Source organism: Hippoglossus hippoglossus, chromosome 22 (genome assembly GCF_009819705.1).
Source record: "Hippoglossus hippoglossus isolate fHipHip1 chromosome 22, fHipHip1.pri, whole genome shotgun sequence".
Lineage (NCBI taxonomy): Eukaryota > Metazoa > Chordata > Actinopteri > Pleuronectiformes > Pleuronectidae > Hippoglossus > Hippoglossus hippoglossus.
In genome coordinates, this window is record NC_047172.1 from 18,417,959 (window position 1) to 18,443,772 (window position 25,814).

At 44.2% G+C, this 25,814-nt stretch overlaps 1 protein-coding gene across 3 annotated transcripts in view; it reads left to right on the forward strand.

The window, feature by feature from the left end:
* Positions 1-25,814, forward strand: part of myt1lb (myelin transcription factor 1-like, b) — a 112,612-nt gene that overhangs the window by 71,258 nt on the left and 15,540 nt on the right. For 2 of the 3 annotated variants that reach the window (XM_034576987.1, XM_034576988.1), the window contains exons 6-13: positions 3,545-4,687; positions 7,852-7,995; positions 11,176-11,266; positions 13,476-13,583; positions 14,388-14,614; positions 15,838-16,118; positions 20,996-21,241; positions 24,128-24,249. In XM_034576987.1, the coding sequence (XP_034432878.1) occupies positions 3,545-4,687; positions 7,852-7,995; positions 11,176-11,266; positions 13,476-13,583; positions 14,388-14,614; positions 15,838-16,118; positions 20,996-21,241; positions 24,128-24,249 (2,362 nt within the window). The remainder of the gene's footprint in view (positions 1-3,544; positions 4,688-7,851; positions 7,996-11,175; positions 11,267-13,475; positions 13,584-14,387; positions 14,615-15,837; positions 16,119-20,995; positions 21,242-24,127; positions 24,250-25,814) is intronic. The other variant, XM_034576989.1, reaches the window with a different exon arrangement.

The following is a 25,814-nucleotide window of genomic DNA, read 5'->3' on the forward strand; positions in this document are numbered from 1 at the left end:
TATTCTCTTTTATGGAAAAATTAAATTTTTCATGAAAGATTTGCATATGTGTGGTTTTGTATTTTTGATTGTGGCAGTTGGACATGATGTTCAACCACAGACGGTGTTTTGCATTGGAATAGGAAGAAGTATCTACAACACCAAACTGAATCCAACATGGCTGAATATCTATTATTCCTACAGAATATGGATATTTTTACATTTTACTTGCATATTGTCTCATTTTGACAAACTTTTTTGAACTGCTACTGTGGTCTTAACCCACTAGAAGCTGGAGGAGAGATGGACTGGCACCAAAGTACATGAGCAGTTTGCTGGTTTCTTGATTTTAAAACATACTTAGGACTTTTTCTAATTGCAGAAAATGGATCTAAATTGCTGAAATCTGCAACAGAGAATGGGGGCTATATCGAAGGAAAATAAAATTGGAGATTTTAAGAATAAGGTTGTAATATTGCAGGAATAAAGCTGTAATTAAGAAGAAAGCTGTAATTTATTGAGATAAATGTCATGATATTAATTTGAAGAGACTGTGCTCGACAGAGTTCTGATGACGAATCTTTTTGTTTCTTTAGAAACTACGAAACCTCTCTGAATATTACGCAGATTTATGAACAAGAGACCACTACCTAACATTTCCTCCTAACATGTTCTGCAACCTGCAAGTTCGTCTTGTTCTTTCTACACAATAAACTCAGTTTAAAAGTATTAAAGTATTTTATTATTTCTGAAACCTTAAGTATAACTTAACAAGTTGCTCCATATTAATCATTTTCTCATAAGATTACAACTTTGATGGTGTAATATTATAACCTTATACTTGAAATCTCAGATTTCTTTTTCTTTCTTTAAGTGTCCCTAATACTCGTCTTAGAAATCAGCTTTGCTCCCTCTCTTTATTTCCCACTGAAATATTTAACATGTTCGTCTAAATGGTTTTAAGACCTTTGCTAGAACCTAAATGGAACAGAATCATAATAAACTGCTTAAACTGCAGCCATGATTATTTTTTGTACACTTCAGAAACGAACAAATACAAACAAACTAATCATTTTCAATATGTTAGAAGTTTCCGATTTTAACCATAAGAATATTTGAACTAGATACTTTAACTATGTCTTATAGAAAAATACCATCTTCTCAGAAACTCGTGCCCCATTTGTTGCCCCCCCCCCGTGCACCCTGACGTGCCCAACACCAGATTTGGCAGGTTCCTCTCCAGCAGACTCTGCTTTGCATCACGATTGGACCTGACAGTGCCTTCAAGTCCAATTAAGAGTGAGGCTCTGAGAGAGGAGTGCGTTAACCCTGTGAGCGCAGCAGCTCTACCCACCAAGTGTTGATGTGGCGTCTCGGCAGCCGGTGCTCTTATTTTCTCGCAGACATGTGAAAACATCTCCGCAGACTGGTGTTCATTAGAGCCCACAGACGAGCCCTCACCCTTAACTCTGACACAGTGGACCGTTGCCACTGTCTCCTCAGCCTGTCAACAGCCTCTCCTTCTAGGGGTGCTAGCTGATTACCATCTATTTATGAGAGATTGAAGTGTTGTGCACATGCCACAGTGGGAGCTGTTGTTATTCTGCAAATTCTTTTCATCGCCGAGCTCTGTGATCATCACAATGTCTACCTTACCCAGAATTAAAGGGCGTCACAACATCGTAATCTGCACCGTTCTTTCTCACAAAAGATCACTCTTTCAATATGCATCATCACCATGTTCCCCATTAGCACCAAGACCGCAGCGCTGGATGGTCACCGGGCAGATTACAATCTGCTAAATGTAATAGAGGTGACATTCGGAAGCTTCTGTGTGTTTCTCGGTGGCATGCACATCTCTGTGGCTAATCCAGAGCCAATTCAGCGCAGTCAGGGCAGCCGCTCTGTTCCTCCTTTAATCGGTTTCGCTTCTATATCCCTTTTATGTACCTTGATTGCTCTTCAAATTGCTTTCCTGTGCCATGTTTCACACCATCAAAAATTAAACCCCTGGTGCAGGAGGTTGCTGTAAGAAGCCTTCCTCTGTCAAAATATGTGCCTGGTCATTCGTGACTGTTCCCTCTTCCCGCTCTGAAGCCTTCCACCCCCCCCAAGCACCAATATTATGTTGCTCTCATTAGATTGGAGTGTGTGTGAGCGTGCGGGTGCAGTGTGTGAGTGACGGAAGTCAGCAAGAGTGTTTGCGTAGTCTATGTACTACAACAAGTATTACAGCCATGTTGATGAAAAAACTACTCGGTATTCAAAATATACCGAAGATAAAGTCATAATTTTACAAGAAGAAAGATGTACCTTTAAGCTATGTGTCATTCTACATGGGGAATATCAGAAAAACAGTCTGTTGCCTGCGCTTAAACATGAAATGTGGAGCATCTTCTTAAGTTATTTTTAAGAGGTAAAATAACAACCTTATTCTCACGATATCACAACTTCTTTCTCGCAATGTCTTTGTGCTAATTACAACTTTATTCTTGTAATATTTTGACTTTTTGAAATCTCAGAATCTTTTTCTTGAACATGGCCCTAATACTCTTACACAGAGTGTGCAATTGGATATTATTCAGATTCTCTAATGTGTTTGGACACTTCCATCTGATGAATACAGTCGGGTTCAGAGTACTGATCACAGACAAGTCTTTCAACCCGGTGAAAAGTCATATTTTAATCACAAATAATATACCGACAATAACAATTAACAATGTTTTTCTTCTCTATTATTTCTGTCTTTTGTCGTGCTATTTGCTTGTTCCCACCAGGAGCTAAAAGAAACTCTTATTTAGTATTTTCTGTGTGTTTGTGTGTGGGCCTCTGGGTTAATTTTCTCCGCAGGAATGTAAGTGGCAGGAGCGACTTGCTCTTGGTGGCTCAGGGCGGAAATGTGGAAAAAAAGAGAGATTGGAAGTGCTCCAGGAGTGAGTGCTCGAAATTACTGACAGAAGAAGTTCAGTAACCTTTTGCAGCCTGTCAGAATCAATTAGGCAATGAAAAGAATTCTAAAGATACTGATGATTGAATGGAAAAAAAGGGACTGTAGTAGCAAACGATGAATAGCTGTGGACCGGAGTTCATCGTGCGGGAGATGGAACTCCATATTAGATCTTAGGTTCTCCTGCAAAAAAATATTCTCTCATTCAAAGGTTTTCTCACAATGTTTTGATTTAATCTGAATAAAATGTGCAGCTCATTTGCAGCTATTTACAGAATTGCTGGGTAATTTTAAAAGCTGTAAATATCACTTTCTAATGAAAAACAGGAAATTAGGACAAATATTATACTTGCCAGAGATGTAGTCCCTGGTTTCATAGATTCTCGTTTACCAGAGTATATTTCTCTGGAACTTTCCCAAACCACAATATTTTTAAACTTCCTCTGCTGATTCACAATTCAAAACAAGAGCTGCTGTTAAGACTCTCAAAGTAAATTATTAGGGGAAGCAAAGAGTTCCTTATCCAATTTAGATGGACCAAGCCCAGAAATCAGATTTACCAGTAAAATAGAATGATGGAAATGAAATTACAAGACGTTTGTTCTTTCTTTCCAACAGAGGACGATCAGATGAGCAGCAGCGAGGGGGGCGAGGGCGACAGCAGAGGTGGCGGTGGCGGTGGTGCTGGCAATGCAAAATCCGGCCAGATGACGGAGAAGGACAACAACAACAATGAAGAGTACGAAAACTACGACGAGCTCGTGGCAAAGTCCCTCCTGAACCTGGGCAAGATTGCAGAAGACGCCGCCAACCGGGCCATGACGGAGTCCGAGATGAACAGCAACTCCTCCAACAGTGCAGAGGAAGAGGAGGAGGAAGAGGAGGAAGAGGAAGAGGACGATGATGATGAAGAAGAGGAGGAAGAGGAAGAAGAGGAAGAGGAGGAGGAAGAAGAGGGGGAGGGGGGTGAAACGCAGAGGGGTGATCTAACTTTGGACATTGACAGTGATGTGGTTCGGGAGACAGTGGACTCCCTAAAACTGCTGGCACAAGGTCACGGTGCGGTGTTGTCTGACAATTTAGATGGACAGGAGCTTGAGGATGGCGCTTTGACTGACTGTACCCATAATGGGGGAAATGCACACAATGGTGGACAACTTAAGACCTCCAGCAATGGACAAATAGAAAACAGCGATGAGGAAGTGTGTTTAAGCAGCTTGGAGTGCCTACGGAATCAATGCTTTGACCTAGCTCGGAAACTAAGCGAAACAAAGTCCACCGACCGAAACGGACCGTCCCAGCAAAATCATTTCTCGTGCGGGGATCCCAATCAGCAGCTCCAGCACCACGGCTATGGGGATTTCCACCATGGCCCAGACGACAGGCGGAACTATTCCGACATGGACAATCTCATGAAGTTGGAGGAGCAGCTGAGCCCGCGCTCCAAAGCTTTCGCCAGTTGCGCACAGGACGACCGGTATCACACCAACCACCGGGACTTCGATGAGGACACCGCCTCAGTCACGTCAGACCGATCGGAAGAGGTGTTTGACATGACAAAGGGCAACCTGTCGCTACTGGAGAAGGCCATTGCACTAGAGTCCGAACGCGCCAAGGCAATGCGAGATAAAATGGCGGCTGAGGCTGCCAGGAGAGATGGGGTGAGGTATAACCATGACGATCATGGCCCACGGCATGGCTATGGTGTTGAGCGTAAAGCCCGCCTTCATGATGGCATGAAGAAGCCTTTTTATCACAAAGGTGAGTGGCTCTTTCAAACATGGTGAATGCATGTTTACCTCATTTAAAAAGCTCAGGTGACAGTGTCTGATAGTGTAGTGTCTGATAGTGGCTGTGTGTTGTACCGGAGACTAGACAGCCCACGTGCATTCTGGGAACTTGACTACAACCCCAGGACAAGCTTTTTTTCAACCAATTTGGAAATTCGCATCTTGGTAGCAGCGGGAGCGGCTTATGTTGTTAAAATAGGCCAGCATGGAAACATCAGAGGGTAGGCTTGTCAGGCATAAGTAATGGCAATCTGCACGGCCTGTTAGGACCGCAAATCTCATCCCTGCGATGCAGCTTGGGGTAAAGCTGCCTATTTTTAAACTCTGAGAAGGCACTTGGGAGAGGAAGCTACCAAACAGGGCCCTCCCGCCTTTGAGAAAGGAGAACAAGACGTCTTTTTTTGTTTGCTTATCATGCTTATGACCTAACATTCATATTGAGGCGTATTGACGCGCCAGAGAGACAAATGCACTTATACCATAAAGACCTATCAAATTCAGTGGTCATTGTTTTACAGTGTGCTGGATGTGCTGAATGTGGCCGTATACCTGCAGAGCGGAGTCGCAGAAACATTGCGTTGGCATTTACAGTGGTGGGTCTGCGAGCTCCATCGTTTAACTCTGCTTATTCCTCACATCATATCCTTTACAGCAACAACCTTCACGCTCAGGTTACGTAATTTGCTCCCATAAGGAAGATATCAGATGAGAGCGACAAATACGAGGGGGCTAATTCAGCGGCGGGGCGATATTACGCCTTAAATGCCACGCGGGCTCACATCAAGCATACTGTATATTCCAACTTAAATGCCACGCAAAATGTTAATTTCGAGAGCCTCCCGTTGCCCCGGTGTCTGGCTAATGTTGGAATAATGAGAGGATGCGAGACAGTTACATCACGATAGCATCTCTCCCCGGGCGAGATAGCAGCAGACACTCGTTGACCAGGGTTCTTGTGTGTGATTTATAAAACAGAGCATGGCAAAAAGGAGGGGGTGGGAGGGTGCTGGTGCTGGGTGGGGGTGGGGGGGATTCAGAGGGAGGACCGGCTCGCTAAGAGAAACATGAGGCTGAGATGAAAATTGAACATTATCAGAATGACCGATAACGAACGACAGGCCCACTGACTACACATTAATTATCCAGAGATGGTATGGTAATGGGGGCCATTTGCTATGCAAAGCGCAGACCATCCCCAGCCACAATCAATATCCCCTGCTTTCTAATATGCCTTCCACTTGGCTGCCTCCACTCTCCGCGATGGAGTCGCGGCGTGCAGAACGCACAGTCATCACGTATGTGTATGGGAGCGTCCGTGCATGTGCAAATGGAGAATTATTTCCAGATGTACTGTTCAAACACTAACACTCACTGTAATAATGGGCCCCCGAAAAGAAGACATTATTAGGAAGCCACATTTTACATTCAGAACAAGTTCTTTTATCAACATGAAATCCCCCCCCCCCCCCCCCCCCCCCCTTCCTCTATTGCACTGGTGCCTGACAGAGGAGACATGACATAGCAATATATATAACTCATATGCCCCTAACGTGACATAGATAGATGACAGCCACGGAGGATAACAAGGGGCTTTTTTTCTGATTAATGAGACATGGGATTTCATTTGGTGACGCGCGTGTAAATGTATGAGTAGGTGTGCTCCATGCCAGCTCTTAATTTCATTCTTCACTCAATTATTCTTCTTTCTGCTCTTACTCTACAGCCTGTGGGTTTGCCTGGCTTTGTCACTGAGGTGGAGCTACTAACTTACACAGCTCTTTAAATTTTCCGTCAGTGGTCTCTTTCTGAGGCGTAATGGCCCCTCGTCTGTCTGCTCTTCCAATAGATCCTGGATTGATTCGACAATCTGATACATCTCTCACCTCCTGTGACTCTGCTGTGAAAACGATGTTATAGGCTGTTATACTACACTGTAAAATTACTTCTGAAATTCCAATGTAAACAGCATCCTACAGTTAAGATGTCATTACATCTTGACAGAAAGAAGAGTCCTCGACCTTGTGTGAGTCGATGTCTTTTGAAGGTGCATTTGCAGAAACAATGCCTGTTGGCACGGATCGGCACTCCTGCTTTTTGGGGGTAACCATATCTGAGTTTGGGTGAAACAGGAGAGACAGGTTTTAGGGAGGGAAAGAAGATCTCATCCGGCGTGTGTGTGTTTGTGTGTGTGTGTGTCTGCCTGATTATGGGACCTTCATTGTCTTAGTTGACATGTGGAGTTAGGTGTGGTTTTAATTAAGAGAAGTATGATAAAATTGTATTTAAAGCTGAACGGGAAGATGAAACTCCTTGTTGAAGGTCACTTACACTGTCAGGGTTCACTTCTTTTTATTAAATTAATATGGTAATAAATAGCAGCCTACAAATAAAAAAGAATTCCAGCATTTAACACACAGATTGAGCTAGAAAATATTTATCAGGGAAATATTTACTTTTCTTTAACATGATGTTCTGTTCCACCATCATTTTGGGACTATACTGACTGTGATTAAAAATATGGATTATATTTTTTTCCTTAAATTAAGTTGTATATACAGACTTCCTCTCTGGCCGCAGCTAAAACCTCCATCAATCAGAGGAAGTCGTCTTGTTTGGAGCCTGAGACGTGAAGCCTGGAAGAAAAGAGAAACACAAATCACTCTCTGATGCTTGTTAAGCTTCTTGCCTTGAGCCACTGTTGCAGTGATGTAGAGCTGGAGTCCAGGAATCAGATTTGAGTCTGACTTAAGTTCAGATTTTCAGGACTTGGGACTCAGACTCGTACTGACTTGTGGTAAAATAAATGGGAGGGCAGAGAGACATAGAGAGGGAGAGAGAGTAGTGCTCAGTGCATGGTGGGAGTTTCCCCTGCTGTCCTAGGCCTATAGCAGCATATCTAAGGGATGGTTCAGGGCTCACCTATACTATAACTATAAGAGGAATGTTTTAAGTCTGAGCTTAAATGTAGAGATGAATATCTTTGGCCTTGTACCCCAGCCTCACCCTGACTCTTCTTTGGCCACTTGGACATGAACACTGGAGAGACCCAAGACTCGACCCGAGTTTTAGTGACTCAAAACCAACACTGGCATGAGCTCCCAATGTAATCACCTGCGTATGCCTCTCTGTTCCCAGATGCTTCTCGTGCGGACAAGAAGGAAAGCCGCTGTCCGACGCCGGGCTGTGACGGCACCGGCCACGTGACTGGCCTGTACCCGCATCATCGGAGTCTATCTGGCTGTCCGCACAAAGACAGGGTGCCGCCAGAAAGTAAGCATTGTCAGTCCCACACCCGCAACCAACACATATTTTCTTTTGATTTAGCCAACCTGTGGCGTTGATGTTCTTTGATGTGCAGGAATCAGCATGTTCCCTGCGACCACTGGTGTGCCTGGCATGATGTGTGTACTGTGCTGTCGTGGCTGGACTGTGTTTGATATTTCTGTGGGGTGTACAGTGAGGGTCAGACGGGCTGCAGCTGCACTTTCCCCTGACCTGTTTTGCATGGGGCCATGGATTTGCTTGCTGATTGCTTGCGCAGTGTGAAGTGGTGATGAGGCAATGAGCCCTCACTGATGTGTGACCAGTGGCAGTGCAGTGATTAGTGGGATGGTCAACAGCTGTCAATCAGTGATCCACTTGACTGTATGTCGCCCCTTCCACTGCTACATGGACTGACAGTGATTGAGATCATATAACAGGGGATGCTTTAAATGGGTTGCATGTCTCTTCAGCTGCTTTCAGACATGCACTGGACTCCGGATATTCCCTTGGTGGTTGTATGTAAAATTACAAATGTTGGAGTCAGTCGCTTCGGACATTTTCTGGAGTAAAATGTCCAGAAAATGTCCAAGTGATTCCATGTGAGAATGCTAAGGAAAATCTAGAAAATTCACCGCAAGTCGAGAGAGCATGTTGATGACACGTGACAGATGCAAAAAGGAAAAAAAACTAAAAGAATACAAATATTACTGCATGACAAAGATGAGCCATTCACGTAGAGGATGCAGACAAATATGTCAATTTGGAAAGACGAGATTCGGGAGCTTTCGACGAAAAAGGCCCATCGCAAATGTCGGAAAAAAAAGATTTCCATACATTATATCCGGCGCCCTGCATGCTCTGTCCAGGCGCCAAACTTTGCCTGAATATTCTAGACATTTTCCTGAGAATGCGTTTGATTGCTGTGTTTTTCATTTGTTTGGACAAAGTCCAGAAGCCAAGAGTTCATGTCTGAAAAACAGCTTTCACAGCACGGTTGCTCAGTGCATTTATGACTGATGGGAAAATGCGGAATGCTATGCTTTCACACTTTTATCTTTTAAATTTTAAGTTTTAACATTTCATTTTTCACAAAACCTAAAAATGCCCACATACCTTGGTAACACAGTCATCAATGCCATGAACCCCATTCATTTATTTGTATTTCTCGCCCAATTAACTTATATTGAGTAGAAAGGCAGTATCATATTTCTATTCCACAGATCAAGTGAAGTGGCAATAAACATTCGCTTTGACTGAGTAGTGAGCTTCCCCTGCCGAGAATTCACCCTGGCTATTTAGTCTCATTCACCTTGTGCAAACTTCTCAATAAAAGCCCCTTTTACACGATTCATTAACCGCAGTGTGAAAATCAAGTTATGATCTGCCACGACCCAGACTGCAATCAACATAAAAGAGGGGTTTTAATAATGGCAAAGAAATTAGTTATCATTAAAGCGAGGCTTGTAAAGACCAGCAGTGTCGCTGATGACTCTTGTTCTGTGGAGGCCCCTGCTTGCAGAGAAGTCCCTAACCTGAGATACACTTGTCTCCCAGAGATGTGCGGGTGACCTTGACTGGAGTCCCAAAATGGAATTCAGAAAAGGGCTTGAATTGATTGTCACTGGAGATTTTGGAATATGATGTCCGTGTTCCTCCTCCTGTTCTTCACTCGTGTTGATTGGGCTGACTTTTTTGGGGGAAATGATACCACTAATGGACCAGAAGTTTTGTGGCATCACCTTCAAGACAGTGGCATGCTTCAGTACTAATAACAACAATGATAATACAAAGTGCTTTATGAAGAGCACAAATAAAAACCAAAGACAGGAAATGAAATAATACAACAAAAGGATAAAGGAAACATAGATGATACCAAAAAAACATTGAATTAAAGTAGGTGTCCACATTGTCAGTCATTAAGCCGCCATTCACCATGTTTCCTTCAGTGATGGCCCCTGCTTCACCACTTTGAAGCACATGTCAGATGTGGGAACACCTGCAGGGCGGACTCCGCTGTGGGAAACTCTCGATCCCCTATTAACACTTTTTCTGGCCTGAATGGACAATGTATTATTAATGGCTTCATTTAATTGGGAAATCACGCAGTGTGGCCACGACTCTTCCTTGGGAAATGTGAAAAATGACGATTAAATTATATCTGAAATACATTAAATCACATTCCTGTGCTCGCTGTAGCTCCCTCCTGTAGAATATTAGAACTGTTTCATCTCAGAGTACATGTTTTGTCCTCAAAGTGGTTTACCGTTGCAATATTAAAAGAGTTTAGCGCCACATTACTTCCTGGTTCCCGCATTACTATGCTACATCCCTGCAGTTCTACCTGTGCTGTCTGATTCAGGCCCAGTGCTTTTATTTCTTTCCATTCTGCCGGTCTCTAAGCAGAGGGCAGGGTGGAAGTGGGATATGCATAATGCATTGGCTTGTGGCATGTTGAGGTGGCAGGCTTTGTCCAATTACCTGCGCCGAATACCAATTAGTATGTAAGGGAGAGGAGGATGATGAGGGGTTAAAGTTTAAGGGGGTGATAATGATGAAGCTACTGCCGATGGGGTTTGGCCCCGTGTGCCACTGGCATCGAGACGACCCTTTCCACGCGCCCCCTCCAACAGCTCCTCTCGGACATCCATAGATCATTAATCTAATTGGCGGGTTGCCGAGGGGATCTGGGACAGTTATGGACTGTTTTAATGGTAAATGGTATTGAAGACTGCGCTCTCTACCCTAACAACGTGCAGATGATAACAAAGCACACTCTATCAAGAAGCTGTGTTCCATCTGTCTGCTTCCCCCATTGATTTCGAGGCTTGTGTTTTGCATGATTGCTGGCTGTTGGTCGCTCTCCGCTCGCTGCATGCCCAAAAAATTTCCCCTCCATCTCTGTCTCTCGCCGGCTTTGTCCTGTTAAACTTAAATGACATCTTTTTATTCATGACTGTCGCTATTCCATGAATACTAATTTGAAAGGGCAGGATAAGTGGAAGCAATATGGTGGGAAACCTTGCCTGCCCTTTCAAACTAGTGTTCATTAAAATGAAGAAGAGGTCATTTGGGTTCACACAGGCCCATTTCTTAATGATGTTTATAATGCCAAGCTCCTCACATACTAATAGAGCTTGATTGTAAGGGGCTCCTAACCTTCCCTGTCTTTCACTCCTATCTCCTGTCTGCCTGAAGTTGTGGCAATGTATGAGAATGTTCTTAAGTGTCCTACGCCTGGCTGCACGGGACGCGGCCATGTCAATAGCAACAGAAACTCCCATCGAAGGTAAGTGACAGTCTGCCTACATGAAACTGGCACTGTCCATGTTGCATCCTCCTTTTCTTTATGGAACTTGGTTCATTTTTTTGTTGAGCTGCTGTTGCTGATGTTTTGTTTTTGTCTATTCTAATTTATTTTTGTTTGTTCAACACATTGTGTGTGTGTGTGTGTGTGTGTGTGTGTGTGTGTGTGTGTGTGTGTGTGTGTGTGTGTGTGTGTGTGTGTGTGTGTGTGTGTGTGTGTGTGTGTGTGTGTGTGTGTGTGTGTGTCCAGGTTACTCATGTTGTGGGGACCTAAATCTGTTTGCAGAGTCACATTCATGGGGACTTGTCAGCCCAATGGGGACAAAAATCCTGTTAACTTTAATCATTCAATTTAAAGGTGAAGACATGTTTTATGGTTAGGTTGGGTTTAGGTTAAAGTTTAGGTTAAGGTTAAGGTTAGGGTTAGGCAAGTTATAACTTTGGTTAACGTATGAATAAGTCTTTCATGAAATCATTGTAATGTCCTCTGATGTCATGGAGACGTGTGTGTGTGTTTGTGTGTGTTTCAGTCTGCATGTGTACAATATTTTTAATAATGTTGGAACTAAGTGAAGCCGTTCAGCTGCTCAATAATGCCACAGTTTAACAGAGCCTGATTGGAATGCAGCAATTCACACCTACCACGGCATAAATCATTCATCAGCTCATGGCAAAAAAAATGGCATCTATCAGGTGCAGGTTTGGAGGGAGAAACTGAAATAGCAGGGCGCTCGTGCCAGTGCTGTCAGACGTGGTGAGGGGACAGTGAAAGAGGAGTGTCACCCGGAGCAGATGTTCGGGGAGTTGGGCGTAGCAGCAGCCATTAGCACCTCTCCTGCCACTCAGCCGGGGGGACAGGAGAGGTGCAGACCTGGAAAGACCGGAGTGCCTCCATGCTGCGCTCAAGTGACACGAGTGCGCAGCGCGAAATAGACGCGATCATGGACACACACCGTAAACTTTCACTTTCACTTCAAAGCGCCGATATAAACCTCCATATACTCGCTCGTCCTACCCCCAGCCTGATGCACACTCTCATCCCTGCACACATTCATGCACGTCTGATGACAGGTGCTCCACACTGGCTGCAGGCCATTGTCAAAGATCATCTTTTTCACCGTGGCCCCGACACACTACAGTTGACAGACAGGATGGAGAATAATGGGGGTTAAGGATAACAACATGAACTTTTGTCACATTTGGTCAGTTAATTGTCACAAGGAAGTTTTTTTACAGCTCTGAATTCCACTGGATACGCACTACAAGTGTCCATGTGTGTGTGTTGGGGATAGCTTTGGTTTTGGTTAAGGCTAAGCTTTTGGTTGAGGTTAAGGTTAGGTTTAGCTGTAGGTTAAGGTTAGGGTTAGGTGAAGGTTAGGTCAGAGTTAAGGTTAGGTTAGCTTTGGTTAAGGTTAGGTTTAGGATAAGGTAAGCTTTTGTTATGGTTACGGTTAGTCAAGGAGAACCTAAGGTGTGAGTAAGTCTCAAGGAAATCAATCTTAGTCAAGGTATTGTCCTCTGAAGTCATGGAGACGTGTGTGCACATGTCTGTCTATAGTTTGGTTCAATACCATCATTGTGAGGAAATGTTCACGTTGTGAGGACATTTTTCTCTGGTCCTCACAAATCCAATGGGCTGTTTGAGGGTGAAGACTTGGTTTTAAGGTTATGGTTAGAATTCGGTTTCGGGTAAGGGTTAGGCATTTAGTTGTGATGGTTAGGGTAAGGGGCTGTGGAATGCATTATGTAAATGAGTGTCCTCACAACTATTGAGAGACTGCATGTTTGTGTGTGTGTTTGTTTGTGTGTGTGTTAATTATCACCGTGCGTTTGAAAGGAATCTAGATGCACATAGAAATGCACATTTGTCCATATGGGAATATCTATTCTGAGAATTATTTCAAGCTGCTCAGCCGGAAACCTGCAAGCTGTTGTCGATTGTGTTGTTATTTAAAGTGTTAAGAGTAAATGAATGATTTAGCATTTTAAGCACTAAGACTTTCTGAACTAGAGTCAGGTTACTCTCAAACTGGTCAACATTGGCCGACAGACAGATGTGGACTGACTGCTGCTCACCGTCTGACACTTTACAGCACATGCATTCAATGTGATATTTTCACCTCTAAAAAAAAAATGTGTCTAACACGCACAGTCTGCAGCGCCACTTAAGACAGTCCTCCTCATTTTTTCAGTCTGTCCGGATGTCCCATCGCTGCAGCCGAGAAGCTGGCCAAAGCCCAGGAGAAGCACCAGAGCTGTGACGGCCCCAAACCCAACCAGGCCTCCGACCGAGTCTTAAGGTAGTGTTCACTCTTCGCTTTATTTCCACATCATATATAGGGCGAGCAAATATGGATTTTGTGTCAAGACGTAAACACAATAAAATACTTGAAGACCTGTTTTTCAGCCATGTTGGTATATCTTTTTTTTTATTTTTTTTATTGATATTTTAAGTCTGCCCCGTTTTTTTTTTTTTTTACGCTTGTTCTCCTGTCTCCTGAGAATACGTTGCATCTTCATTTCCCTGCTCACTATCAAAGGCAAATCGCTTTATTAGATTATAAAAATAAGTAGCACATGTATCATAGAAAAGGTAAGAGCATTTTGAATGAGGTTTACTTTGATAGTCATCAAATATTATCATGAAAAGTTTTAAGTAATTGTACATTTTATATTTATATCCAACCAAACATCAACAGCATTAGATCACACATCTCAGTTTTCCAGGTCATTTCTAAGCCTGTAAATCAAATCAAAAGAAAAAGTAAATCAGAAGCAAAATGAATCAAAGATGTGGAAATTACATTTTCCTGTTTCCTATTTACTATGCACGAAAAAAAAACAGTGGTAGAGGGTTGTGTTTTTTCATGGAAAAGGAGGAAATCATCCACGCTACCACATGTCCTGCACGCCCCCCCCCTTCATCTGCCAGCATTGTCCTTGACATTTTTATCCCCAAGTCTAACCGTGACAGTCTGCCCCTTCCCCCTGCATCCGCCCATTTTTTCTTATTTTACCCAAACCCACCAAGTTCCCCCTCCTTCCCCCTGGGCAATGTTGACTGCCTCAGTCCAACTTCCACCCCCTCGTCATTTATTTTCCAGGCCTATGTGCTTTGTCAAACAACTGGACTATCCACAGTATGGTTACAAGAACAATGTCTCCACCAGCACGCCCCGCTCCAACCTGGCCAAGGAGCTGGAGAAGTACTCCAAGACCAGCTTCGACTACAGCGCCTTCGACGGAAGCAGCAACCACCAGGTGTACGGGAAGCGGGCCATCGCGCCCAAGGTGCACGGACAAAGGGACACCTCGCCGAAAGGATACGACGGTACTACATCTGAGCAAAATTTCCACTGCTATGACATTACCGTGACAAATCTTTATTTTCATTTCTCCCATGTTGAATGTCCCTTTTGTATTCACAAGTGTGTGGAGTTCACATTCCTTTTAGCTGAAGTCTTAAGCATAAATTTCTCAGGGTCACAAGAATATTTTGTGAAATCCTTTGATTGCTGCGTCACGTTATGTTGCTTTTGGAACAGAGTGTCATTAATGATACCAAACCTAATAAACCATATTTTAAGTACAAAGCTATGATTTAAGTATCAAAGAAATAAAAAGGTTTGGCAGGGAAAATCCTAATCTTTTATTACGTATGTCAAACCTACCTAAGCCAAAATAACTCACCTTTAAAGGTGGAGTTAATGATTCTGGGGAACGACTGTTGATATCCGAAAACAAACACAGCCCTTTCTTCACTGCTCCCTCAGGAGCTACACCCCCCACTTTCATGCACGCGTGTAGCCAAGGTGCACCACTGAGCCACAACAAAAATGAGTATATCTATAGACAAATACACTATCTGTATTTATACAAACGATATGTTCAACAACCAGAATCAGCCACGATGGTGTATGTGTGTTGTGTGTTGCCCTTGGAGAAGCAGACAGTCAGACACTGATGAACCGTTACCTCTGGACCACCGGGTTAAGTGACTCGGGAGGATGTTATGAACCGGTGTGTGGTCACCACAGCCCACTGCATGGTCCGGGGGCAACTCCTGTTGAAACGGCTCAACGATGGTCATGCGGGTCTTCAACCTTTTGTTAATTCATTATCTACTTTGGGTTAGCAGTGGTCTTTGGTGATTAAGCACTTTGAAAGAAAGTAGCGTTTCCAGTGGCGAACAGAAGTTGTTACCTTCTGAAACAGTAGCGGTGGTTGTAACAGGTGATCTTTACACACTCCTCCTGTGCATGAATACCCTTGTTGCTGATTGGCTGGAACAATGTTGTGATGTTCGGGTGGTCCAGCATTCTTTCCCAAATACAGGGTATTTTAACCAGTTTTTTTCCAAGCCCACACACACAACATTCACCTAGTGCTGCGTGAGGAGATATTAGCAGATATAAGTATATTGTATGATACCATATGGTTATTGTGCCATTAAATGTAAAAACTATTTATTGCATTTTTTTAACCTTTGGTACTCCTTGACTAACCCTAACCAATAATATTTCTCTCTATTGAAATTCTCCATTGGTCCCGCAGCCAAACGCTACTGCAAAAACTCCAGTTCGGCCAGCAGCACCACCAGCACCTACGCTCCCAGCAGCAGCAGCAGCAGCCTGAGCTGTGGTGGCGGCGGCGGAGGGGGTGCGGGAGGCGGCGGGGGCAGCAGCGCCAGCAGCACGTGCAGCAAGAGCAGCTTTGACTACAGCCACGACATGGAGGCCGCCCACATGGCGGCCACGGCCATCCTCAACCTGTCCACACGCTGCAGGGAGATGCCCCACAGCATGGGGGGGAAGCCACAGGACCTGTGCTCGCAGGTAGGAGGCGGGACACTGGAATGACTGTCATGACGTAAATGTGAAATGAGATCAACTCATGTTTTGGTGGAAGCTAAAGAAAAAATATTGCCTCAAATGACACATGAGTGTTTACTGTGTAAGACTGTCCTCATACTGTAGCCACACAAAGAAAAAAAAACACTGACAGATTTTATCTGGGCTTCATTATCCTGATGTTGGCAGCGAACACTGTCAAGGATAGGGAGATTTCAGATGAGCACACCACAGGTACACATAAACACACTCACACAGAGATTCCATTAAAGATCCAAGGCTGTGTCTTACACTCGGGGCTCAGCGGGGCAGTTTTTTATTTTCTGTCTAGGGATCAGATAGGAGCAGGACGAAGCGCCGTTTGACACGGCATGAGCCCAGCGTGTCATTTCTGAGGAGATAAGGGGACGGTGTTACTGTGTTATCTGCATCCAGATGCTGAGCGGGGAAATAGGGGCCAGAAAGAGAGAGAGAGAGAGAGCGCTCATGCAGCAGAGGGCTAATGCTGGCTCAATGCTAATGTTGACGGCGGAGGAGAGGAGGAAAGAAAGGAGGAAAAGGAAAGAAAAGCAACAAATGCCTGAAGCGGCCCTGCTCTGGTCCTATCTCAGTTCATTGTGTGTCCTTCTCGTGCTTTGGGGGCTAGAAGGGCAGGATGCTGTCGGGGCACAACGGGAAGACAGGAAACTTCAGATTTCAGATCAGAATTTCAGATCAGGATATTTCTTCTTCTTCTTCTTTCATCTAACACCTTACGGCACACGCTGTTCCTTTCTCTCTGAATGAAACTTCACACACACACACTCGTACATTCTCGTGGTTTTTCCAGGCTGTCTATCTGCTCGCTTCTCTTTCTCTCAGTCTACTCATTGGATTTATTGATAGGTTCATTGATGGAAAGACTGAAATTAATCGCATTTATTTAATAAAGGAGACTGATCCTTGTCCCAATTCAGGGACTCCTTTGGGACGACGTAGTCTATGCGGCCAATGGAGAACGCCTCCTTTGCGTGCGAACCGAAATGAGACGGTCTTGTCTATGGAGGATTTCCTTGATCGGCGTCACCAGCACACTGCTGTCGCCTATAGCAACGGAGCTGCAGTTGTACACTTGTACCTTTTAGATGTTCAGTTAAGTTGAAGCGTGATACTCAAGCTTTCGGGCGAAGTTGATACACAGCTGCTGTCAAATCCCTCGGACACGACCATGACACAACAGTGATGTCATAGAGCCCTCAGTTGGATGGTTGCACCGTGTTAATGTTGATCATTTAACTTTAGTTTAGTTTTCTTTGGAAACTGCTTATTCAAAGCATCTCCTCAGTCGACATTGCACATCCTTGGATCGTCAGTTAGATACCGTGACCTTTCTGATGAGCAGTTTAAAAAAAAAAAAAAAAATACAGAGATGCCTGAGATTTACAGTCCATTCAAACTGTAGATTGATGACACTAAAAGTTTGATTTGTACCTTTAAAAATGTAATGAAAAGATGTTGAATGTAGGTTGACAAGGACAACGTATTAACCCCAGAGCTTTGGATAATTTTTGTGTATTTGAGCAAAGCTGAGATCGATTCCAAGGACGTCCTAACATTTAGTCAAAATAAGATAATCCTGGTGTCAGCAAGTTGTCAAAAAAACATACAGGCAGCCTTGAATGTTTGGTAAGTTGGAAAAGGAGGAAGAGGAGGAGGAGCAGAGAGAGACACGGACATTAGACACGAGGAGCAGGGAAAAGGCCAGAGAGGACGACAGGACACAACGCCGGTTTTATTTTAAGACCTGGAAATAGGTGAGCGGAAGTAATGCGTCGGTACGAGAATCAGGGGACCCTCTCCTGACCCTCTATCCTCACAGCATCGTCATGGCAACCGGGGTCAGGGGGTTGCCGAGGTGTCAGAGCGGGAAGGGGGTGGGTCTCTAATGAAGGAGGTGGATGGGGGGGGTACGTTTCCTCACATATCACCCTTGTTAATTCGATATGAAGGGGTGGGTCACGTTAATTGGATGGTGACATACAGTACAATGGCTGACAAGGAGAAGGGCAGTCCGCCGGGCACGTTGGCAAGGACGAGACGAGTCACGGCAACGCGTGCCGGCGTATTCCTCAGCGACTTCACCTAATACATAACACAGACTCGTTCTCTACTCATCCTTTTGCCTGCTTCTCTCCATTTCTGAGGCCAGTTACTCTACATTCTAATCAATGTAGAATAACTACATTCTAATCAATTCTAATTATCATACATTCTACATTCTACAGTTGAATGTTAAGAGTGGATTTAATAGTGAGTGTGTTTTTGATACATACATCGTGGAAAGATGCAAACACCGATTTTTTTGTCGGACTCATTCAGCCCTTGTTTGTTCGAGCGGCCCATCCTCTCCATGTTCGTCTGTGTAGCATGATTCCACGGTTTCTTTCTTCTTATTTTACCTTTATCGTACCTATATCTCACCCTGAGTTATGTTTCTCACCAGACTAATGACCTAACAGTATTCGTGTTTTTCTTCTTCTTCTTCTTCTTCTTCTTCTTCTTCTTCTTCTTCTTCCTCCTCTTCTATTTTTAAGTCCTCTGTTAAGCCACAATTCTTGCAGTATTCATCGCCCAGTCCGAATATCACCCCCGTGCATTTTGAGTCAGCGTGCGTCACAGAGGTTTTTGGCTTCAGACACCAGGAGAATCCACCCCCAGGGACACTGTCGGGTGGAATGAGCGTTAGAGCGTGCGTTCCTACTCGTGAAGGGGAGTGAAAGGAGCAGGGAGGACGAGATGGGGAGATGGGAAATAAGGGAGAGGGGGGATATTAATGAGAGCCAGGTCATAAACACATGTACATACTTACAGATATGTAAGTAACTGAAGGTCTGGGATCCTTTGACAGTATGTGCCAGATCTGGATTAAGAAAAAACAAATGTGTGCATCGATATAATGATACAAACATCAGGAGATAAAGCGAGCGCATGAGTGAGAAGCCGGTGTCATTGGATGAGTCCCACAGCACACAGCAGAGTTTTGCCTCAGGGGTTTTGGGGTTCACAGCAGTGTAGTTACATTTTTCAATTAAATTCCAGAAAAATTCTACAAAATTGCAAAAGTGTCATCCTCAAATCACATTGTCTCTGATATATTTCACAAAGAAAAATATACAAATTACAATCAGTAGTTTATAATTTTTTCACAACAGATCAAATCTTCACAAATTGACAGGTAATGGTGAAGAAAGAAAAAGATTACCCATCCAGAACGAGGTAAAAGAAAAAATATAAACACATATACTGAACATATACATCCATAGAAAGAAGAAAAACTAATATATACATCAACATGCCACACATATATATAAAATAACCTTTATTTATAAAGGATATTTTTATGAGCTGAAAGCACCATAAGTGCCTGAAATATAAAAGTGGCACAGCCCCCATTTCCAGTCACAGTCCTCCACCTTATCCAGCAGCCTGTCTGATGATCGTTCTAGTGCAGCCAGGTGACCAAGAGAGATGAGCCACAATGATGGTGACGATGCCGAAGAGGATTTCCAATCCTCCGATCTGCCAGGCTACCTCCTAACATAAGGGCAGTCTGGGTGCAGTTGGCGAGAAGTTAGTTTATGCGGAGGGGGTCACCCAAAATAAATGGACTCTGAGAGAAAGTGATATTTGGCAAAACCCCCAAACCTTCAGGGCAGCTGCAGTGTGTGTGCTAAAGGCCCGTCTCCGTCCAGACACCACCAGCTCTCTGAGGCCCCCACCAAACCCACTCTGCGCAGCATTGATGGAAAATATACGAATAATTATAGAAATTCTATAAAGATATATAAAAAAATTGACTATATAATGGATGTGTAATTATAAGCAAAAGAAGTATAAAATAAAGTTCGACATCAAAATATAACTAAACACAAGTCTAGATAACAAGGGCGCAAAGGGCATATAATAGCTATACAGTGATATAGATATAAGTATGATACATAATCTGAATATTGCTCAGTGATTTAAGGTGACGTGATGAATATGATAAACATGAACAAAATACATGTGATAACATTGCTCATTGGAGTCACTGCTCTCAACCCCGCCCCTAAGCCTCAGCCCCTGCCCCCTCCACGCTTGCGTCCGCTCACATTAGGCTCACACAAACACACACACACACAAACACACAAAGACATGCACGTACAAACACACACCCAAAGTCATGTACACACATGCACACACACACACACATACACACACACACACACACACGCACACGCACACACACAAAGTCATGCACACACACGCACACGTCCTCCTATATCTGCACAGTACAGACTACAGTGGGATGGAAGGAGAGAGAGAGAGAGACGGAGAGAGGAGGGGTTCACAGAGGGATGCACTCGTCCTGCAGCACTGATGACCTCTTCTTCTTCTCTTTGCTCCCTTGTTACCGTACACTGCAAGTGTCTGATGTTGCATGCTCGACAGACTTGGGCAAAAAAAGAAAAAAGAAGTTGGAATATTGTTTCAGATATTTGAACTGCAAGTGTTCCTGATCCATCTTTTCCAGACATCTGAAAAGTTCAAAAGTGAGCATCCTGACTGCAAATCAGAGTCACTTTTCATGTCTTTCTATATATTCGCCGTGCACTCAGCTGCTGTTTTCCCCAGCTCTGATCCTAGAGTATGAGTATGTTTGACTGCAATTTAATCAGAAACTCTCTCTCTCTTTTTATCACCCTCTCTCCATCCCTACCTCCTGCATCCTTTTACCCCTTCCTCATAATCATCTTACTGAAACCATCTCCTCCACGCACACTCACCTGACTTCACCTCACACACACATGCACAAAAACCACATCCACACACACACCCTCCAGAGTCCCGGTCTAGACGTTGATGAGAACGGTACGTTGGACCTGAGTATGAGCAAGCGTCTGTGCGGCCGTGCTGGTGGAGGTGGTGCTGGAGGGGACTCTGTGCTCACCCCTCTAGAGCCGATGTCCCCCCAGAGGCAAGCGGCCCTGCTGGGCTCCCGCTGCTACGGCATGGGGGATGCCGCTGACTGCTGGGACCTGCCAGTAGACTACACCAAGATCAAACACATAGATGAGGACGAGAAAGAGGTAAAGAGTTGGAAATGACAAGGACAGTGCTGTAAATACATATGAACCACTGCTGTCTGGTTTGTGGACAGATACATTAGAAATCATGCTGTGTGCCGTTTCCTGCTTAGGAAAGACTGTTGATGCCTGAACGTGTGTTTTGCGAAGCAGAATTCCACATTTTATCATTACACAAGTATTTTACTTTTGATCAGCTAAACCCACAGGTTCATGATCGGTTGAAGTTAAATGATAAAAAGAAGAATTAGACAGGGGGATTAGAAATTAAGGGGCTAATGCTTGTGAAAATTATAAACAAGACGTTTGTGGAATTAGAAGGTAGATCCTACTCTTGTTATTTGTATTGTTAAAGGCCCAGTGAGGTGCAGTGTCAAATCTGGTGCGATTTGGACACACGATACTTCAATATTGATAAAATATGAATAAATCAGCGTTCTTTGTCAGTCGGGGGGGAAGTGTGCCCTCAGTCTGTGGGCAGAGCTGAACATGTCTTCCTCTACATCCTCGGATAAACTACAGCAGCGGTCGACAACTGGCAGCCCGCGGCCAATAGTATCTATCCTGACAGAACATGTTGATTATCTGATTATTTGTGTTTCACCATATCGGACAAACACACACATTCAAGGGTGATCTCGTCATGGCAGCAACATTCATATAATCAATTCCTGTTTGGCAATTTGTCTTCGGAGTAAAAGCACAATGTCAGGCTTTATATCGAGGTGAATTATAGAGCTTTTATTTTGAAAAGATGTGAATTTGGGTCTTGGTGTCAATTGCTGAACAAGCCTTTGAAATAGCCGACACGCAATGTATTAAAAATGAACAGTAAATCATTCAAAGTGCCATACATGTGAACAACAATTAAAGCAAATTCAGTTTGATTTTATGTAAAACACAGACTATAAAATCTTCATTGCAGATAAACAAGGTAGGATGAACACAAAGTTTTGAGTTCTGCATCATAGACTGTTTATAAAAAGCACATCACGCAACGTTCAGCACACAAGCAACACAAAGGGACAGTATATTGTAGAAGTGTTTGAGGATGATTCACTAATAAATAATTCTGAAGCCGCTCGGGAGCATTAACACAGGCCAGGAGAACAGAACATTACAAACAGACAGGTTTACAACGGGCACTGCACTTGTAACTATTAACAGTTGTATCCTGTGTGCTAGTTTGTGCTGTTCGGAGCTGATAGACCGTACAGTTGGCATGCGTCGCTCATTCTGCCTCCTCCATGTGTCTGGGCCCAAATTATCTCCCTCCAAACCACTGATTCAACACAGTGTCTCCAAGTCAAACATTTGCCTTGCCATCTGATCGTCTTCTAGGTTTCCTGCCTGCCGTCTGACTCACTGTTACATTTGCAGTCATTAGAAAGTCATATTAGGGATTTCTTTTTCTTTTTGTTTTGAGGGAGACCTAATGAATCTGCGTGTTAATTGATGTCAGCATTGCCATGCACAGAGGTAGCAGCTCTGTTTGTATCGCGCGCCCCGCATGCCGGCTTTCTGTTTTTTACATTTCGCTCCTCTCCAAAATGAATTATGCAAAGCAGCACCTTGGGAGGGAATCGGAATGGCTCATCTCATCAAAGAGCTGCTGGAAATCAATGCAGCACTGCTGGGCGCGCCTGTCGGTGTGTGGAGGCGCTTGCATGTACAGTACATGTGCCTCTGATGCTGTGCGTGTGAGATGTGAATATTCATACGAGTGTGTGCATGTCTGTACCCGCGTCTCTTTGGGAGTGTGTCTGTGTGTGTGTGTGGGAGTTTCATCCCTAGCCTACTTTTTGCTCTGCATCCCTGTATGTATGCATGTGTCGTTCTCCTTCCTGTCAGCCTCTCAGCCCAACGCTCCCTTTAATTGGAGGAGCTCGCTGGCTGACCCAGCATCACACACACGCCGAGACAGCTTGAGTGCGGGATAATTTGGGCCGTATCTGGCCCCTTCTCTCTCTCTGCGGGCATTACTGTATATACACACTGCGAGCGTGGAAGAAAGGGAAAGAGGATTTGCATCAACAGCCAGTTTGCCCTGGCTGTGTGCACTGCAGACAAAGCACAGCCCCACGCTGACACGAGGCAGCAGCGGCGGCGGCCTGACGCTGCACCACAGTACCATCTAGTGGCGGAGCGGTGCATTTCAAGAATACACCCGGGCCGACTCCCTGAATGATTTGTACGCACAGAACAATGGTCTGAAAATATACACACACACACACACACACAGTCATGTCTCCATGACTTCAGAAGAGATTACATTGACTTACATTGGAGACTCACCCTAACCTTAAACCTAACCATAAAACATGTCTTCACTTTAAATTTTGATGATTTACAATGTGGACTTGATTTTTGTCCCCGTAAGGAGGACAAGTTCCCATTGTGTGACACAAACACCACACACGCTGTTCGTTTGGCATTGAGTCATTATTTCCTCTCAGGGATTCTATTTTCTGCCTCTGTTAGACTGACAGGTGAGGTGCAATATTCATACAGGCTCTACCATTAGCATTCAAATTGACTATACTCTGTGGGCTGACAGGTGTGTGTGTGTGTGTGTGTGTGTGTGTGTGTGTGTGTGTGTGTGTGTGTGTGTGTGTGTGTGTGTGTGTGTGTGTGTGTGTGTGTGTGTGTGAGAGAGAGAGAGAGAGAGACAGAGAGAGAGAGGCAGAGGCAAAGAGTTTTTATCCTGTGCAAATGAAGAAATTGCATTCCAACATACATACTGTAGAGTGCATATGTTTTTAGTTTTTTATGCACACAAGCATGATTTCTTGAAAATATACTATGACAGACTGAAAATCCCTCTATGTCTCTCTCCTCCCTCCTCCCCTCTTCCCTCTCCCCTCCCCCTGCCTCCCCTCTCACCCTCAGCCGGACGACCTGGACCCCTTCCACGACCTGCTGGACGACGGCTCCTACACCACCGACGTGAACATGCCCAGCCCCAAGCCCAAGTACATCCAGTGCAAGGAGAGTAAGAAGGACCTGATAACGTAAGAGCGCCCCCCGCCCTCTCTCCTACTCTAACCCAACGCATCAGAAATCCCTGCCATCATCCACTCGACCACAACTTGCTTCTCCCCCCACTCAAGCTCTGCTCCCCTTCAACACCCCCCTCACCACCACCCCTCCATATTTTTTTTTTTACCTTTCTTTTGTTTTCATCCTTCTTTGTATTATAGTTATCCTCAGATAACCCCCCCACCCTCCCTCCATCCTGTGCTGCTGCCAGTGGCTTGCTATATGACTTTGATTTGGCGGCTTTATCCATTTGTCCACACTGATCTTAGAGCTCGCAGCTCCCACTGATGACTTTATTGTAGTACCCCCCCCCCCCCCCCACACTGTTTTTTAATGCTCTCGCAAACACTAGTTGTCTATGTTTTTTTTAACCTATCTTTATTCAAGAGTGTGATCTTTCAGTTTGAGGTCAGATTTTAAAATGCTGCGTTCACACTCAAATAACCCCTGCTTGTGCTTAGATCTTCTCTGCTTGTGCTCAAACTGTGTGCTTGCAGCTCTTCTCCTCACATACACGCGGCTTCTGTGCGCACGTGAAACATCTCCTTTTTGTGCACCAAGTCTGTCAAAATTCCCCAACCAATAGAGTGCCAGCAATAGTCTTGACAAGGGAAATTGTCTTCGTCTTTGAGAATCCAATAAACTGGGGGTTTCTTTAACTGGTTTCGTGCTCTCCCACCCTCCATTGCTTACACCAGCTTCCTGTTGGTGAACGTTATGGGAACATTGTTACAAGCAAACATAAAAACAAAACAGACGCCACCCGGTTTCTTCCCCCCTGTATTTTATGTGAAAAGTACCAACAGTAAAACTAACCAAAACGAGGACGGGGCAATTTCCGACGTCATCACCACACCTGGCATTGGAGCACAGGAAATCTGATTGTAAGCGTAAGGTTTGAGCACCAGCAGAGCACATCTATGCACAGCAGTGACTATTTGAGTGCAAGCGCAAGGTTTCGATTGAAAGCATTCTAGAATCTGAACGAGAAATCAACAAGTTCTGCTCTCAAACTAAATGCTCTTGAACAATGATAGGAATGAAAAACCTATAGTTGTCTATATAAGGCCGTTTAGAGGTGTGGCTGATCTCAGGAAACACAATGTTAATCAGACAGTGAAGCTAAACTGGAAACAATGAAAAACCCAAACAATCAAGAGACGATTTTTTTTTCCTCTAAATTCCACGTTTACTACTCCTTCCCTTTGGGCTTATAAATTGGTCTATTTTTCCGGTGGCAGATGTCCCACACCGGGTTGTGATGGAAGTCACTTGTCGAGCAATTTTGCCTCACATCGAAGGTGTGACTTGCCTTTCTCCTGGTGGATTCTAAGTCTATTTCTCTTTATTGTTTTCAGCTTACCTCGACTATATGCTGTCAAAACACCTGTAGGCCCAATGTCTCTCTCTCTCTCTCTCTCTCTCTCTCTCTCTCTCTCTCTCTCTCTCTCTCTCTCTCTCTCTCTCCTGTTCGTTAGCCCTTTGACTATTGGCTACTTGACGTCCCTGAAACAATTGCATCATAAATGAAGGACCA